The sequence below is a fragment of the Apteryx rowi genome, unplaced genomic scaffold, assembly GCF_003343035.1.
Source record: "Apteryx rowi isolate R43461 unplaced genomic scaffold, aptRow1 scaffold_259, whole genome shotgun sequence".
NCBI lineage: Eukaryota > Metazoa > Chordata > Aves > Apterygiformes > Apterygidae > Apteryx > Apteryx rowi.
The window spans coordinates 884,155-901,106 of NW_020448963.1; the positions used below are offsets into that span (position 1 = coordinate 884,155).

Sequence of the window (16,952 nt, forward strand, 5' to 3'; positions counted from 1 at the left end):
CCACGTCATTCCTAGACTCCTGCTGTAGCCCACAGCACGCACTCCTGAGCCCGCACGTTGCATCCCCTGTAATCACAACTCGGGCTGGCAAGCATGGTCTAGATCACCCACGCATGTCATCTCCATCTCCCACCTCCAATGTCCTGTATGATCTAGATCCCTGCCTTGCCTGGTAGGGTCTGTGCTCTCTGGGCACGCATGCTGTCAGGTGCCAACCCTGCTGTGGTCATCCGTGCATGTTCTGCAACACGCCCCTCCGTGTGCTTCTGAAGCCTGACCATCTACTGCACTGCGGTCCCAGAACCACACCTTTTCTTGCTGCTCAATTCCTGAGCTTTGCTCAGCTTGTGTGCAGCAGCCAGACCCCTACCCTGACTCACCCACACCCTGGGGAGTGCTGTCCTTCCTGCGAGAACCCACGTGCGTCATGGTGCCTTTGCTAGAGCCCATCGCGGTGCTCCCAGAATCCCCTCCCTCCCTTGCAGCGTACCTTTTCCGACATGCCTGTGTATTGCAAGGCACTCGTTCATATCTAAAATCCCTATTTTCAACCTCACCGTGCACTTGATGGAGCGTTCTCTAAAGCAGCCTTCGCTTTCTGACTCTCTTCAAGATTGAACTCTTGCTCCATCAAGTACCAGCTAGACCCTGCCTCATCCCAATGCCTCCTCATTCTCCCCTGGCTGCATGTCCTCTAGAATTCCTTTTTTCCCCCCCTCACTAGAGACCTGTCACTATAATTCTGCTATGTTTTGAATCTCAGTTGTTACTTACCTCATGTTATACTTGCAGCTTCAGGATTCCTGGCCTTTTTACGCCTGTTCCTGTACAGACCTGGGCCTTATCCAAAAAAATGGTTGTACCTGGAGAACACCAGTAGCTTCTGCGGTTACACCCAAAAACATTTCCCAAGAGGTGGAGAGCTGAATTGCACCTCTGAGCCAGAATAGCAGTGTGCTGGCTGGTGTTGCTATAACTTACCAGTAAAAATGACACTCTTAAAGGAAAATTATGTAAATGCAACTCTCAGTTGTTTGCCAGTCCTTACTGCATGTGTAAACATACATTCACACTTTCTCCTAGGGTCTGGTGCCTAACATGACAGCTTCAGGCTGGGATGGCTTTAATAGCTGTGCCTTCACAACTGTTGAAATAGGCTAGATGCCACAGGATACAGATGAAGCGATAACAGGCTTGGGGGGGGGTGGCTTTTCAGCCACGTCGTCACTCAAGAGGCTGATCCAAGGCTCAGTTTCCCACCAGCAATTCCCATGGAGAGCCTACAGCATTTGGTTAGCAAATGACTAAGGCATGGAGAGCCTGTAAAGCCCTCAGTGTTGCAGGAACCTCTCAGAACATGACAGGATGCTGGTCAGACCCGTTCTGAGAGGTTCAGCAGTCCAACCTCACCCAGTCCTTCTCAAACTGCTTTGCTGTCTGTTTCGTGCCCTTGGTTATGTGACTTGCTGAGGTCAAAAAAGGTGTCCATCATTGACAGCATTTGTCTCATACATATGCACCAGTGCTCACGCCCCTACACGCAGACACTTACACCCAGATGCACACACACAAATGTGCCTACACATGCTCACGCCCACAGGCATATGCACACATCCTTACACACATGCTTGTGCATGCACAACCCCATGCGTGCACACACACACACACACAGAGATTACTCCTTTTCTTGATGTAACTATCAGCCGTTCCATTTGCATCTGTCTGTCTGACTCTCTCCTTCACCTTTATGCAGTGACTCCAGGGATGAAGATTTATATCGACCCCTTCACCTATGAAGATCCAAATGAGGCTGTCAGGGAATTTGCAAAAGAAATCGATATCTCTTGTGTCAAAATCGAGCAGGTGATTGGGGCAGGTAGGTAAACTGTGAATGTATGTCTGGCCCTCAACAATACACTCTCCTTCATGATCCCAGGCCTTGGTGAGGATGTACATGTACTAGGAAGACTGAAGAATGAATTCACCCATAAAGAGTTTCAGTAAGGTCTTATACTTAGCCCCAGTCTGCCTCGACTAGCAAGAACAAGCTGGACTTTGAAGCATGTCCAGTGCAGGAGACAAGGAGTTCTCCCATATGCAGAGACAGAGCAGTGTGCAGTGCTCCTCACCAAGAGGATGCATTCACCTAAAGGGAGGCTCTTGGTGGAGAAAGGAGGAAGAAGCACAAAACAGGTTGCGCATGCACGGCTCAAGGGTGGGCATGGCTGGAGCCCTGTAGAAGGGTTCCTCAGCAAAGAAGGCAGAGGTCTGGGAGGCCAACACGCCATACCTGTTTCTCTCCCTTTTAACAGGAGAGTTTGGTGAGGTGTGCAGTGGGCATCTTAAGCTTCCCGGCAAGAGAGAGATCTTTGTGGCCATCAAGACCCTGAAGTCTGGTTACACGGAGAAGCAGAGACGGGACTTCCTGAGTGAAGCAAGCATCATGGGGCAATTTGACCACCCCAACGTCATCCACCTGGAGGGAGTGGTGACCAAGAGTTCTCCAGTCATGATCATCACGGAGTTCATGGAGAACGGCTCACTGGACTCCTTCCTACGGGTATGAGGTCCTAAGAGTGCACTGTCCCAGAGATGTGTTGGGCCAGAGGAGGATTTGGAGGGGGAGAGTCCCTGGGGGTGTGATCCTGTGCCAATATAACACTGTTCTTCACTGCCCAGTGTCCCCTGCAGCTGGGACAGCATCGTGGCAGATGTGCACATGCACATGTTCAGCTGTACCCTTAGGCCGTGCCTACATGTGTACCTGCCCACAGATACATTTACAAACTCTGCTTCTGTGAACATGGAGGGACGTTCTGCTATTAGCTTTATCACAGCAGAACTTCACCTCCAGCTTTTCTGCCTAAATATTTATAGGTCTCAGTCTGAGATGAATAATTCATTGTGTTGAAGGGAGATAACCTGCTTAATAGGAATAGATTAGCCTTCCTCAATCTTCCTGTGCAAGGTGTGGCAGAGCTGTTGCCTTTGCATGCAGCACCCATCCGTAGTGATGTCTGTAAGGGGTGTGAGAGTGACTTCTAGCCCCTGCGAGCTCTCCACCATCATGCTTTGAGAGGCAACTTACAGTTCTTGCGGCATGACTATGTCTTGACATGCTGTATAGACAGAGGCTACTTGCTGTTTCTCTGACCTCATGCCATGGCAGGCTGTGGATATGCTCCTTTCACGTGGCCTCCTCCTCTCTTCCCCTAAGCAAAATGACGGGCAGTTCACCGTGATCCAGCTGGTGGGCATGTTGCGGGGCATCGCAGCAGGCATGAAGTACCTGGCCGACATGAACTACGTGCACCGGGACCTGGCCGCCCGCAACATCCTGGTGAACAGCAACCTGGTCTGCAAAGTGTCTGACTTCGGCCTCTCCCGTTTTCTGGAGGATGACACCTCTGATCCCACCTACACGAGTGCACTGGTAAAACTGCTCTTCTAAAGGGGGAAGAATGGGTGTTTAAGCAAAGAGTCGGGGAGAGAGACGGGAGGATTCCCTGTTGACAGGTTGGGAATGCTTTTGTCAGGGTACCAAGACTGGAGAGAAGGTGTCAGATGGGAAAAGACCAATGAGATGAACCAGGAAAGATTTTCTCTTGCAAGGTCCTACCCAGATGTCATTCCAATAGTTGCTGATGGGGAAGGGCCCTATAGTCGTTCCTATGAATAACTGAGCATTCTTCCACCACGTTTGCACACATGTGCATGTCCCTCATAAAGCCCTTAGCTGGGGATGATGCATTGCACCCATCCAGTGTGGCCCAGGTTGGGGTCCTCCAAGATGCCAACCTGACGGATTTGTCACCAGGGCTGCAAGGGTTGGTTTTGTCCTGCCACTATCCAGTTGTGCTGTCTGGGAGGCAGTGATCCTTTTTCATGTCTTGTCATGGACTCTGCCCCAGAAATGATAGACGGAAGTGTGAATCCATGCTTGGCAAAGCGTGTTGCAGATACTCGCTGAATTAAACAGCGAAAGAAATGTTCTCAGAAATGGCCTGTAACACCCTCCCAGGGATGCTGCAGTATCAGTGACGTAAGCATCACTGGGGACTCGTTGCCTGTCTCAACTACATAACGTACACCAGGGCTAAAGGCTAATTTGGAGACTGTTATTGTTAAGTAAGACTGCAGCCAGTAGTTTGCATAGACGTCGTTGTTTATAAGGGCAGAGAGCATCTCTGCTATCATCCAGCACAATGCCTATGATAGGACTTTTGGAAATGAGCTGTGATAGAGCTGGGGCATGATCTGTAAGAAATTGTCTCCTGGATTTTTTTGAAGCTGCCGGTGATATCTGCCGTAGCTCTGAGTGAATTGCAACGGTGGTTGATTACCCAACACCTAAAAATGTGCACTTGTCTTCTCTTCTGAACTTGTGTAGCTTCGCACATCAACTGTTGGCTTTTCTAATAATACAGCCATCCTACAGGTTTTAGAAACATTAGCAAAATTTATTTCTCCTGTAAGTATTTGCACATCGTGATCCTTATGCCTATTAACTTTCTTTTTCTTAAGCTAAACACACGGGAGCTTCTGGTGATTACTACTGTGTTTTTTTTATTCCTATTATTGTACTTGTAGGCAGGTACAATAGGAGGTGGGAGATTTCACTCATCTCACTGAAATGAGCTCCCATGAGACTCCTCCAAATACCCACATTCTATAATTCCCACTTTAAGGCTTATTTTCTAGTCAATTTTTAAATCCACTGCTTGTCAGGATCTCTGTAAAGAACATGCCTGTCTGTGAAGACAGAGATGGAGTGAACATCGCCTTTTGTACGGAATGCTTGGTCTTCCCCACTGTTGGAAAAAAAGTTATTTTGTCTGAGGTTTGTGGCTGTGAGAAGTTTAAGGAACATTATGTTTTTTCATTATTTTAGCATGTATAGAGTCTGAGTCCTATTAAGTCCTAGAAGACCCATAATAAGATGTGATAGTTACCCAGTGACAAAATATAATCTTAATCTCGCAGCCACAAACCTCAGATAAAATTGCTTATTTTCCAGCACAGGGGTGGATTTTCCCCTGAGAATGTCCCTTGAGTTGGGAATGGCCGAAGTCCAAAGACGCTCGTGGGAAATGAGGAGGCTGCAAGGGCTTAGGCAGAACATTGCAAAGCCCGTGGCCGCACGCTGTGTATGTCAGTGTTGTGCACTGATGTGCATAACTCCTCTCTGGGAGGAGAGAATAGTCTTTCTGATTTCTGCAGAGCTGCTGTTGCCCAGCAGGATCGCTGGCGGCCCACTGCGTACCCAGTTCCTCCCATCTCTCGATCAGTAACCAAGCATGCCATACTGAAGATGTTCACTCCATCTCTGTCTCCAGAAACAGGCAGGATCTAAGACTGCCGGATTATGCATATATATCAGCCAAAAGACCAACACGTGAGGAGCTCAGGAGGACGGTCTATCACTGACTTTTAAGAGCCCGCAGATGGAGAACAATTGAAGAGGATGCTGTTTTAATTCCTTTTGTTCTGCTCCTGAAATAGCTAGTTAACAACAAAAGGGTGGAGGGAGATTTAAAGGGGATCAGTTTGGATTTTTCTAAATTCTTCGCCATTCATTTCTCCACAAAAGGCTCTACAAGCGCAATGGGCATTTTGGCATTCCAGAGATTACTCTAGCAGTAGGTAGTCAGTACCGACAAATGAAACCGTTCGTAGGCCCTTTCTGATTTTTTTCTCTGCCACGTAGAAGGGGCGAGGGAATTGTGCCCAGCAGCCCGGCAGTCCCAAACAGTAGCCCTCAGCTGGTTTTGCAGAGAAAGACAGTTCTGTGTGGTCTTGTAGGGTGCACGTTACACTGGGACAGTTCTGCTGAGGGAACTGTAGTATACCTGTAATTACACTCTGAATAAATTTATGGCCTGATGACCTGCAAGGTCAGGTGGAGGGAGCTGGGCTTGTTTAATATGACGAAGAGGAGGCTGAGGGGAGATGTATTAGTGGTCTGCAGTACTTGAAGGGCAGTTGCAAAGAAGACAGAGCCAAACTCTTCACAGTGGTGCCAGATGATATAATAAGGGGCAATAGCCAAACCTGTGGCTTGGGAGGCTCTGCTGAATATTAGGAAAAGCTTCTTCCCCAAGAAGGTAGTGCCTAAGTGCAATCCTGGGACAAGTCACCAGACAAGCGGGAGATTCTCCATCCTGGAAAGTTTCCAAGACTTGGCTTGGAAGACAAAGACATGGCTTCTAAGACAAAGCCATGGTTGTCTTGATCTGGTGTTAGGCATAGCCCTGCTGTGAGCAGGAGCTTGGACCAGAGACTTCAGAGGTCCCTTCCAGTAGTGCTTCTAGGATTTTACTAGTATAATGGGTGCAAATATTCTGGACACCATTCTTTTTCAGTTTTTCTCAATCTTTCTTTCACCATCCTCTGTTTTGTTTTGTTTCTTCCTGCAGGGTGGGAAGATCCCGATACGGTGGACAGCGCCTGAGGCAATTCAATATCGAAAATTCACATCAGCCAGTGATGTGTGGAGCTACGGAATAGTCATGTGGGAGGTGATGTCATATGGCGAGCGGCCTTACTGGGATATGACCAATCAAGATGTAAGTTATTGAGAAACAAGGAGCAGAAACACTGAAATCGGGAGCAGACCGCAAGGCCAAAGCTCCCTGCATGGTTAGAGCTAGTCTCAGTCTGCAGCATAGCTGGAGCCTTCTCCAAATGTGGGAGATGCGTCCAAGGTCAACCGTTTCGGAAGAAATAACGGGGATAACTTTTGCCTTTGTTCTGGTCCAATTGTCCTGCTGCAGCAGAGGTTAGGGACTGTACAAGACCCACGGTGGTAGGATAGGGTTGATGTGAGCAACCTCAGCTGTAGTTGACAGGTATCGGGGAAGATAAGGAGCAGACAGAAAAAGAAATGTTCCCACTGACCTGAGAGCAGTGGGGATCCAAAAAGTCTAATGGAAATGGTCACAGATTTAAGGTGTGAAAAACTTGAAGAGCACCAACATAGTACAAAGCCAACTTCACCAGGCTGCTGTTCACCAGGCAGAAGCACCACGTAGGCCCTTTCTGATTTTCCTCTGCCATGTAGAAGGGGCGAGTGAATTGTGCCCAGTAGCCCAGCAGCTCCAAGCAGTAGCCCTTGGCTGGTTTTGCAAAGAAAGACACTTCTGTGTGGTCTCACAGGGGCTAATTCCCTTCCCATTCGCATTAGGGCTTCATCATCACCTGCAGCCTCGCACATCTCCTCTAGCCAGGTGTCACTGCCCTTCTCCCTGCCTCAGCATCCTTCTATAAGCTTAGCCCTCTGCTGTCCTCATCCCTTGCCCCTCCACCCTCCCTCCTCCTCTGGACCTCTTCCCGTGCTGGTTTCTCCTGCTGCAGCCCTCCGTGCTCCGGCAGCGCCGATTCCGCCAGCGGGGATGGCGGAGCCTGTGCCCTTCTTGTCAGCACAGCTCGCTGCGCGGCATCTCTTCCCCCCCTGCCTCCTCCAGCCTCTTCTCCCCCTTCTCCTGCTGCAGGACATTGCATCCCAGAAGCTGTCACCACTTAATTGCTACTGGTCCTTGCTGCAAATTAGCACGTGCCAGATATTCACTGCAGATTAGCCTCCTGACCCAAGGGTGTGAACACCAGGGGAAGCTGGGGAGAAGAGAGGAGACGGCGAGCGTAGCCTGTGCCCCCTCGCGGGATGCGCCCGCTGGCAGCAAGGCGGGTGGTTTATTGGGGAATCGGTCAATGCCAGAGCCAAGAGCTTGATGCCTGTGTGATGATTCTTCCCCAGCCCCGCTCCCCCTGTGTGTCCCCTCCCCTCCTTTCTGTCTCGGATAGATCCGCCATCCAGAGAGAGAGCTGGGAGAGGGGACGGTTTGCATCTCTCAGGAGAGTCCCTGAACAGGAGCCAAGAGCTGCACAAAGCACACTAGCGATTCCTCAGGTTAGGCCTTTACAGGCCCAGTGGGGGCACCTTCTTGTTTGGCCAGGGCTGCCTCTCGGAGGAAGGGATGGGCGGGAGGACTGCTTCCATCTGGCACGTTTTGGCAGCAGCGGTGCAAGCCCCCATCTGTCTCGGGTCAGCCTGCCCAGCACCTTGCCCAAGCACATCAATATCTGGAGCGCCCTCCTGCTCTCACCTCCTTGGAGTCACAATCAATCTTAAATCCTACCAGATACCTCACCTCACACCCTGGATTGCTTGTCCTGGATCTGCCACCCACCCTCACCTGGAGCGGCAGCTTTCTACTCCCACAGCACCTCCGTTGTCACCTCTCTGCCACCCCTTCCCTGCTGCTCTCCCAGTCCCAACTGCAGTATCTCATTTTCTCTATGCAACCTTTCTGTTGAGCAGTGTACTCACCTAGAAGCTGTCCAGACATGGCTAATCCTTCCCCAGGAGGGTGGTACGGCCCTGGGATAGCTCACCAGACAAGCAAAGGGATCTCCATCCTTGAGAGTGTGCTGGACAAAGCCATGGCAACTCTGATCAAGTGTAGAGGATAATCCTTCTGTGAGCAGGAGGTTGAACAAGACTCACCAAGGTCCCTTCCACCAGCCCCACCGGGGTTTTGTCAGTCTCTCTTTCCCCTTTTTTATCATTTCCTTGGGGAGCTTCTCATTTCAGAGTATGGTCCCTGAGTTCAGTCACTGCAGCACTTCTGGTTTTTGTTGCCACGCACAAGCCTGTTTCTAGTGTCCAAGGCTCAGAAAGGCACATGCCCCTGGAAGAAATCCTGCATCTCCCTCCTCCTTGATTACCCAGGAAAGGGTGGTAGACTGCAAGTGCAGAGCTGGGCAACAGGGAGATGGGGTTCCTCTTGAAGAAGATCCACTAGTCCCATGTGTGTGTTATTTCCCTTGTACGTGGCAAGGCTGAATACTTTCCCAGCTCCAGTGGTGCAGCAAGGAGAGACCAAACAGGTAGCAGCCCAAACCTTCTTGCAGTGGCCCACAAAGCTGTAGCTTGGCTTAGGTGATGTGTGCTCCAACCCTCCTCTGCATGCTGTAGTAAAGTTCTCCTGCATGTGGCTCTGCTGACCAAGGTCTCTGTCCTGCCTTCCCTGTGTGGATGAAGCAGTGCTCGGATTTGCATGTACACAGGGCTGTGGAGAAATCCAGCTCTCACTGCTGGCTCAGCACACCCAGCCTGGTCCCATGACATGACAGTGCTGCCTGGAAGGACTAGGATGTTGACCAGGGTGTGGGAGTAGAAAGGACTACTGGGGGAAGGAAAACATAGGGGCAGCTCCCCTGCCTGTAGCTCACTTAAGAGCAGACCCTTCCCTCGATGGGGGTGTTCTCCTTCCAGTGAGCTGTTTCGGTGTGCTGTGTACCCTGGTGTAGACACAGTAGCAGTGCAGCCACCCAGCCAAGAGCACGGACTCTTGACTAACTCTCTCATGCCTGGAGCTGCAGGATCACACATTCTTGGAAAGGTAACGGAGATGGCCTCTTTCCCCGGATTAGGAGACTGATAGACACGGCTCGTCACGAGTACTCGCTGTTGGCTGATCAAGGCTGGCGTCACTTCAGAGGACACCACAGAAGGCAGAGGGCTGGGATTTAGAGAGAGTGGAGGGCAGGGCGTTGCTACAAGAATAGGTGGCTGAGATGGGCAACGGTAAGTGGACAGAGAGCAGCTTTGTTGGACCTATGGTTGGCCATGACAGTCACCTTCGGAAGCTGAGAAAAAAGAACGTTATGATTTAAATGGGTTTCTCTTTGGCCACCTCCTCCTTTCTGGGATGAAGGCACTATTCCCATTGCACTGATCTCTTTTTCTTCTCTCGCAGGTGATAAATGCTATTGAGCAAGACTATCGGCTGCCACCCCCTATGGACTGTCCAAATGCCCTGCACCAGCTAATGCTTGACTGTTGGCAGAAGGACCGAAACCACAGACCCAAATTTGGGCAAATTGTTAACACCTTAGATAAAATGATCCGAAACCCCAATAGCCTGAAAGCCATGGCACCTCTCTCCTCTGGGTACGTATCTGTCTTTCTCTTGTCCTTTGGCTTCCGCTTGTAGATTTACTCTCCTGCACGGCCTTATGGACACCATCCTTGCATTTCTCTGGGCTAGCTATTGCAGAGGCTGTTTGGCCTGTGGTGTTTGGTAGGAGGGACAGTAAAAAATAGTCACTCTGGTTCCTCTCCTTGGCCAGCGTAGATTTGGAAGAACACAGAAGGCTCATTGAGTTGGACAGTGTCCTCTGCACAGTTAGAGGAGCAGCATGGCTTCATGCACATGATTGCTGGATGGGTATGGTTGCTTTGGTAGCCCAAGCCCATGCAGTGGAGGCAAAGAAGGCTTTATCAGGCAGTATGGTCTTTCCCTGAACTGGGGGGATGCAGTGACTTGTGGAAAGTACTGGCCCAGCTCTGCTAATGTGCTGGCTGCCCTGTGCATCCAGGATTTCAGAGCTGCACCCCATCATCTTCTCTTTGATTGTTCCTACCTCTTCTGGGTGAACTGATCCAGAAACAGATTGACCAGCATTCTTCTCCGGTGCCCTGCACAATCCCTCCCTCAGCTAGGCAGTGTTTTCTGGGTGGCACTGTCGTAATTCACTGCAATGCAGGCAGTTTGAGTGAGTTATGCTCGTCCAGGTCCCCCCAGCTGATGGAGGGTGCAGAAATATATGCGCTTGCTGCTGCTTGTTCTGCTCATTCTCCATTTTTGTGTTTCAGGATCAACCTCCCTCTACTTGACCGCACAATCCCAGATTATACCAGCTTCAACACTGTGGATGAATGGCTGGATGCCATCAAAATGAGCCAGTACAAGGAGAGCTTTGCCAGTGCTGGCTTCACCACCTTTGACGTAGTATCTCAGATGACTGTAGAGTAAGTGCCTAGGCTTCTAGTCCCAAAGCAGTAGAAAAAGCCTCAGTAGTTTAACAATTGACCATTATTAAGCTATTTTTATTTTTTATATGATATGGTTTTACTTTTACAGTATGTTAGAGTCGCTATCTTGTGGAACCACTTTTGGTCTATTCAGTTTGTGCAGAACCTTCCTATTCTGCTCACTCTGCCTCATCTCCAGACTGGGTATCAGATTGCATGACCCCACTGTGAAAACGAAAGTCCTCACTAGGATCTCCAAACCGCCCCCGTGGAACGAAGCAGAACAATGGAGATTTCAGGCAGCGTCAGGCAGTTTTCCAGCAACTGGAGAACGCTTTTGGACTCGGCAGTCCTCTTGGATGTGTGACTGATTGCTGATAGAAACGAGCATGTTGCAAGCAAATTTCTGCTTAAGAAAGACCTCTGAGGGCCCAGATGGTTTCAAGTTTGTTCTGAAATCGTCCTGTAGCCACTAAAAACTTTCTTCAGTGGCAAAATTTTAGCAAGCTCTTCAGAGAAAGCAAGCAGCTGAAATCCATTTGTGGTGGGGTTTGAAATCTCTTGAGGCTAGCTGGGGCTTTCATGCCTGTGAAAGATTTGTGGCTGGTTGCAGTTAGCTGTAGAAACCCTGCCTTACAGATGGCTTTAATGCTTAGTGCTTTTTAAGTGCCACAATGTCTCTGTGCCCAGTAAACCAGGAAGGTTTATGCCTGGATTAGGTGCCTAATTTCACAGTTTAAAACTACCACTCAATCAGAATCTATTCGCAGAACAGCCAACCTGATCTTTTCTGGCTTTTTTTTATTCTTATTTTCTGCCGGGAAATTCACGTGGCAGTTTTGAATGTTTCAGTGTAACCGTGGTACCACCCCAGGGCCCTGGAGATGACTTTGGCACATTTTAGGCTCTGTTCGTACTACAGGGAGAAGGCCCGAATAATCTGAGAGACAGAGAAGGAAAACTGATACCAAACTAGGACATCACACCCACACCATAACTCAACCCTGCCCAGTTTGGTGTTTGCTATTTGCAATATATCTAAAAGCACATGCTTCTGCAGGCAGTCCAAATAATGAAGCCTGTTTTTTTTTTTTTTTATGGACTTGTTCAGTGTGCCTTAAATGATACTTCTCCTGATTCCTTACCATGTCCATCACACTGTCTTCCAAGTCCTCTTCATTTGCCTTCACCACAGTAACAAGAGTACCCTCAGCTCATTCCCAAGTCCCCACCAATTTTGGCAAGCCTAGAGAGGACAGTTAGTCCTTTTTCCTTTGGAAATCATGCTGAAACCTTACTTGAGACCACCTTCTCATGCTTGCTGGGCTTTGCAGAAGGAGGTAATCGTGTAAACGGAGTTGAATTGCCATGAGACACTGTTTAAATGTGAGAGACACTGTGAAGTTTAAACATTTACTGAAGGCTGCTTCAATTCACCAGATCCAGCAGGTTTCAACATGGATCTACCGGCAAGGTTTCCTACTGTTTTTTCTGCAGGCTGGGACAACTAGGACACCAAAGGACCTGTGTCTGGGGCAGAGAGCTTAGGAAGGACAGGGCCATGCAGGGCCGCAGTCTCATTCCATTTTACAGACATTAGGGAGAAGTTTGAGCTTTGTTCCTAATCAGAACAAAAGCAGAACTTAAAGTAGCAAACTCCTCCAAGGAAGACGTCTGGGCAGTGGAGGGGGCGGACTGGAAAGCCTGTTCAGCAAGGCGAGCAGTCGCTGTGAAGGACACCATCCCTGGTGCCAGAGTCACGTAATGCTCTAGCAGGTTTCCCGTTGCTTTGCTGAGCAAGAGTCTGAGTGGCAGCAAGGCTGTGGCTTGGATGTTCACTGGCAGGATGATCTCGGAGAGCGTGGGCTTGCAGTAGTCTCCAGTCAGCTGCCACCAGCCATAACGCGTAGCTCTGTGGCACAGTCACCCGCCCAGCTTTCCTTCTTTATGCTCCTTTTTTTGACCAAGGAGAGATGAGGTCTGGAGCAAGCTGCCGTGTGTCACTCTTGTGCTGGAGGATTTCTCCTACCTTTCCTTTGACTTCCTGTTTACCCTTCCTTGCCCAATGACTTCAACTCAAAAACCAGTGGTTTTGCCACACTTCTTTTTAAGTCTGTTCCTAACAGTCAGGGGAGGAGAAAAGGCAATGGAAAATCCTTATAGTTACAATATCAGGTAGGGGTCAAATCTCATGAATGTCATCCGTTCCATAGCAGAAAGAGTTCATGACTGAGATTTATTCACTACTGGGCAGATGAGTAGCAAACCCAGCCCGAGAAATCAGAGATAGGACCAATGCAGAGTCACACTCATGTTCTTGGCCTGAGCTTCATTTTTCTCAGATGCCTAATATGTATTAAAAAAAAAAAGTGCAAAAATTGTCACTAGTTTGCCATGCTTTAGCACAGAAGATAAGTAGCAAAAGGTTATGACTTCATGGTCTCATCAGAACAACGTAAGAGTAGTAAGAACAGCCATCATCTGCATGAAGGGAATGGCATTCACGTTGGTGAAGGTGTAGCACATCCTTTCCATGTGCCTCCAAGAGTGGAAAGAATGGGCTCCAGACACAGGCTAGTTCTGGTGTTTCTTTCATTGTTTTGATGTTTATTTGGTTTTTGTTTTTTTTTTTTCCTCCCAAAGGGACATTCTGCGAGTTGGGGTCACTTTAGCAGGACACCAGAAGAAAATTCTGAACAGTATCCAGGTGATGAGAGCACAGATGAACCAAATCCAGTCTGTGGAGGTTTGATAGCTACACGTCGTCATACTCCTCTTCCTCGAGGCCCTGCTCCCCTTTGCCCTTGTATGTCCAAGCTCCAGTTCTTGAGTGTTCTGCATGGACCAGAGACAGGCAGCTGCTCTGAGGATCATGGCAACAGGAAGAAACGTCCTATCATCAATAATGAGAAGTCGCCAAGAGCTTCTAGAATTTAAGCAATGGAAAAAGGGAACAAAAAGACAACTATTTTGAAAAAAAAAAAAAAACAAACTATGAATTATTTTTAAATAATAATAAAGCAATTGCATTCTTGAAAAGGGCTCCAAAATCAGTGGGAGTCTCCAAAGGAAGAGAAAAGAGCAGCTTCATCTACTTCCTCTTGCACAAGGCTGCTGCAGCTGGGCCCAGACACCTCTGGAGCAATGAGACTTTTTCAAGAAGATGAACACAAAGAAAAGTCGTGAGAAGCACTTCTCTTTCTCATGTGGGATGGCGACTCTGGGAATGTCCCACAGCCAGCCACCCTTCCCGAAAGCCCAAGGGAAGAGAGAGCTGAAGCTCTTTGGTGCTGTGGAACCAAGTGCATCTCAGAAATTGATGGACTTCTTCAAAAGTTGAAGTTTTGGGGTTTTTTTTAAACAAACTGAGACTAGAAGAGGCTGTTTCCGACAAATAAGAAGGAATCTGTAACACTCGGGGGGGGGGGGGAKGGGGAAAACCAATCCTTTTTACATCTCTTATTTTCTCTTGTCATGGAACAGTTTTGTGAGTGACAGTTTCCTAAGGGTCCGTCCATCCACCCTCCAATGGCATCATTGTCTCATACATATCATATGCACAAGACTTTTAGTGATGTCCTCACTAGATGCCAATGATCTTTTCCCAGAAGACTTCCCAAGTACAGTATGTAGTAGTTTTTGATTACAAATGCTGACGTGTACCTTTATTTTTTCGGTTGTTGTTGTTTGGAGATTTGTCCTTTTACCTTGTTTTGTTAACACCAATTTGTGAGTTTGGGGTTGGAATTTTTTGGTTGGTTGGGGGTTTTTTTGTTTTGTTTTTTTTTAATGAAAAAGAAATGACATTTCCAACCATCATATCATTTAAGAACTTAAATCCTTTCCTTGTGGAAGGAGATATTGCAGCTTATTGACAATATGCCAGGAGAAAAATTTTTTTATATGCACATTTCCTCCTGTTTGCTTGTTTGTTATTTTGCAATTTGTCATGGCCTGACAGATGTTTCTAACTGTTGGGCTTCCGGTTGTTTGCCAAGATGAAATGACCACCTGCTCGATTCAGGGCTGCTGATGCAGGGGTGAGCAGCATCACGGAGGGGGGTTTTTTTGCAGGGGGGAGGGAAAAGCAGGGGAGGGCGGATGGGTTGCGGGGAGGGAACGATGACTCCACGGCCGGCTGTCAGAGCCCCTTGGAAACGTGTAACTGCTTAGAAAGGTGTCGGAAGAGGATTGGTGCACGTACTGCAGAAAGGCAGGGTAAGCGCACTGGGCGCAACCCCGGTCCTCTAAGAGGAGCTTGCGGCGTGTGGTTTCTCAGAGGGTGGACCATGTTAATGGCCAGGTTGCGGATGGTTCGCTTCAGTAACCAAACTCTGCGTGGATGTGCTCCGTGCCCTTTGGACATGCAGTCCCTTCTTTAGATGATGCACTGGAGACTCTGAGGCAGCTTCAGTCTCAGCCGGTGACCTCTAGGAGAGTCTGGAACAGCAAAGGTGGAAACTCTGATCAAGTAGCCCAGGTCTCTGTAGGCAAGATGCAGTGATTGAAGCTGAATGGTCAGTCAGTGGATTTATAAATAACTGAAATAAATGCTTTAGTTACTGAACAGGTCTTTGGTATGTGTAAATACCACCAACAAAGCGCAGGGGGAATACAAATGAAAATAATTGGGCTTGCTCCTGGTTCAGCACCACCTCATATCCTTTTAAACACGCCTACTGTCACCCACCTTCCTCTGGCCGCGTGTGGAATATTTCCATGCATCTCCTGGCCCTGTCCAGCATGTCTTGCATTCCCAAGCCCTTGTCTGCTGTTACCATGTCATTCATGGGGTTCTCCACTCATTTTCAGCAGCATGGGGTGTTTGGACGCACGTTCTTTGGGAGTTGGTATGTTGTATTTTACAGGAGCTCGGTCCTGTGGCTGCTGTGGATGAAAGTCCCAATCTGTCTAGCCCCCTGTGGCCAGACAAGGTCTCCCTAGACTGTTTGTAAAATAGAAGACCCTTTATAAAGTATTTAGCATTTTCCACTTTCAGATCAGATCCGATGACGAAGCACGTATGAGTGGCAGCAGACCGTTCCCTGCAAGTGTGAGTTACTTCTCTGCTTAGCTCTTGTACTGTCCAAATGTTTGATGCACAGCTTCAGCAGAAGGAGCCTTAAATGAAGGACTTTTCTGTCCGGCCACTGTTCATCAGAAATATCTAGAGCTAGATTGCATTTTCTTCCGTATACAGTACTTCCCTGTTCCTGCATGGCCCCAAAGTACATCTGTAGTCATGTAAACATCTGCAGCAGGTTTGGGCTGTGGACTCTGGAGCATATTCTGCTCTCAGTGACCTCAGTGCATGTTCTCTGAAATCAATGCCTTTGCCCTAGATCTCATTCCTGACAGAATTTGGTCTAGAGACAATTAGGGGTGAGTGGGCATGTTGTTTGTAGGTGACACCTGGACATATCAGCTGCCGGTCCTACATCCAGCCTGTGTGTCTAGTTAGAACATGCTTTTGACGTCCTTGCATTTAAAAAGCACTGCTCTTGATCAGGGAATGGACTCAGTTTTAAAGAGAGGCATGTGAAAACTGACGGTGTCAACTAAACCACAGCAAGAGCTTGCGGAGGGCGTGCTGAGAAACGGGAGGTTTCTCCGTGCCCTCTCTGTCCCAAAGAAACACAAAGCAGTGGTGAGAAGCGCTCACGTGATGCATCTCTGTCTCGCATTGTAGCTGCTGTGATTTAACGAGGAGCAGTTGTCAGTCTCTCCCAAAGGCATATCCGAAGGCGTTTGGTGGCAGTCCAGGGTGAGGGAAGCACGGTGCTGTGCCAAGTTGTCTAACCAAGACCAACTGGCTGCTTAAAGGACAAGGGAAGCTTTGCAGTACGAGGAGAGCTGTCCGTCCGGAAAACTCACCAGCAAATTCCTGCGGGGCAGCCACGTGGAAGGAGCACGTGATGCCCTTTGGGGGTCTTTCCCAGACAGTTCTTGACTGTTCTCTGCCATCCATTATGTGCTTGCATACACCAAGGAGGAGCAAGGTCCAGGCAGCGTCCCTTCAGAGCCAGTCACCAGCAGACAGGGCTTGGAAGGCCTCTTCAGGTCTTCTTCATTTGGAGACCTTTTGTCTTAATGCACTGAATCTCCTCACTGGCTAGCGTTATACACATCTACCTAC

General features: G+C 48.7%; 1 protein-coding gene across 3 annotated transcripts in view; it reads left to right on the forward strand.

Moving 5' to 3' along the window:
* EPHB2 (EPH receptor B2) overlaps window positions 1–14,243 on the forward strand; it is a 125,875-nt gene extending 111,632 nt beyond the window's left edge. For 2 of the 3 annotated variants that reach the window (XM_026067380.1, XM_026067382.1), the window contains exons 10-16: window positions 1,754–1,876; window positions 2,313–2,560; window positions 3,218–3,433; window positions 6,417–6,566; window positions 9,759–9,952; window positions 10,658–10,813; window positions 13,460–13,568. In XM_026067380.1, the coding sequence (XP_025923165.1) occupies window positions 1,754–1,876; window positions 2,313–2,560; window positions 3,218–3,433; window positions 6,417–6,566; window positions 9,759–9,952; window positions 10,658–10,813; window positions 13,460–13,568 (1,196 nt within the window). Of the gene's footprint in view, window positions 1–1,753; window positions 1,877–2,312; window positions 2,561–3,217; window positions 3,434–6,416; window positions 6,567–9,758; window positions 9,953–10,657; window positions 10,814–13,459 lie in introns of all 3 variants that reach the window. The other variant, XM_026067381.1, reaches the window with a different exon arrangement.
* The last annotated feature ends 2,709 nt before the right edge of the window (window positions 14,244–16,952 follow it).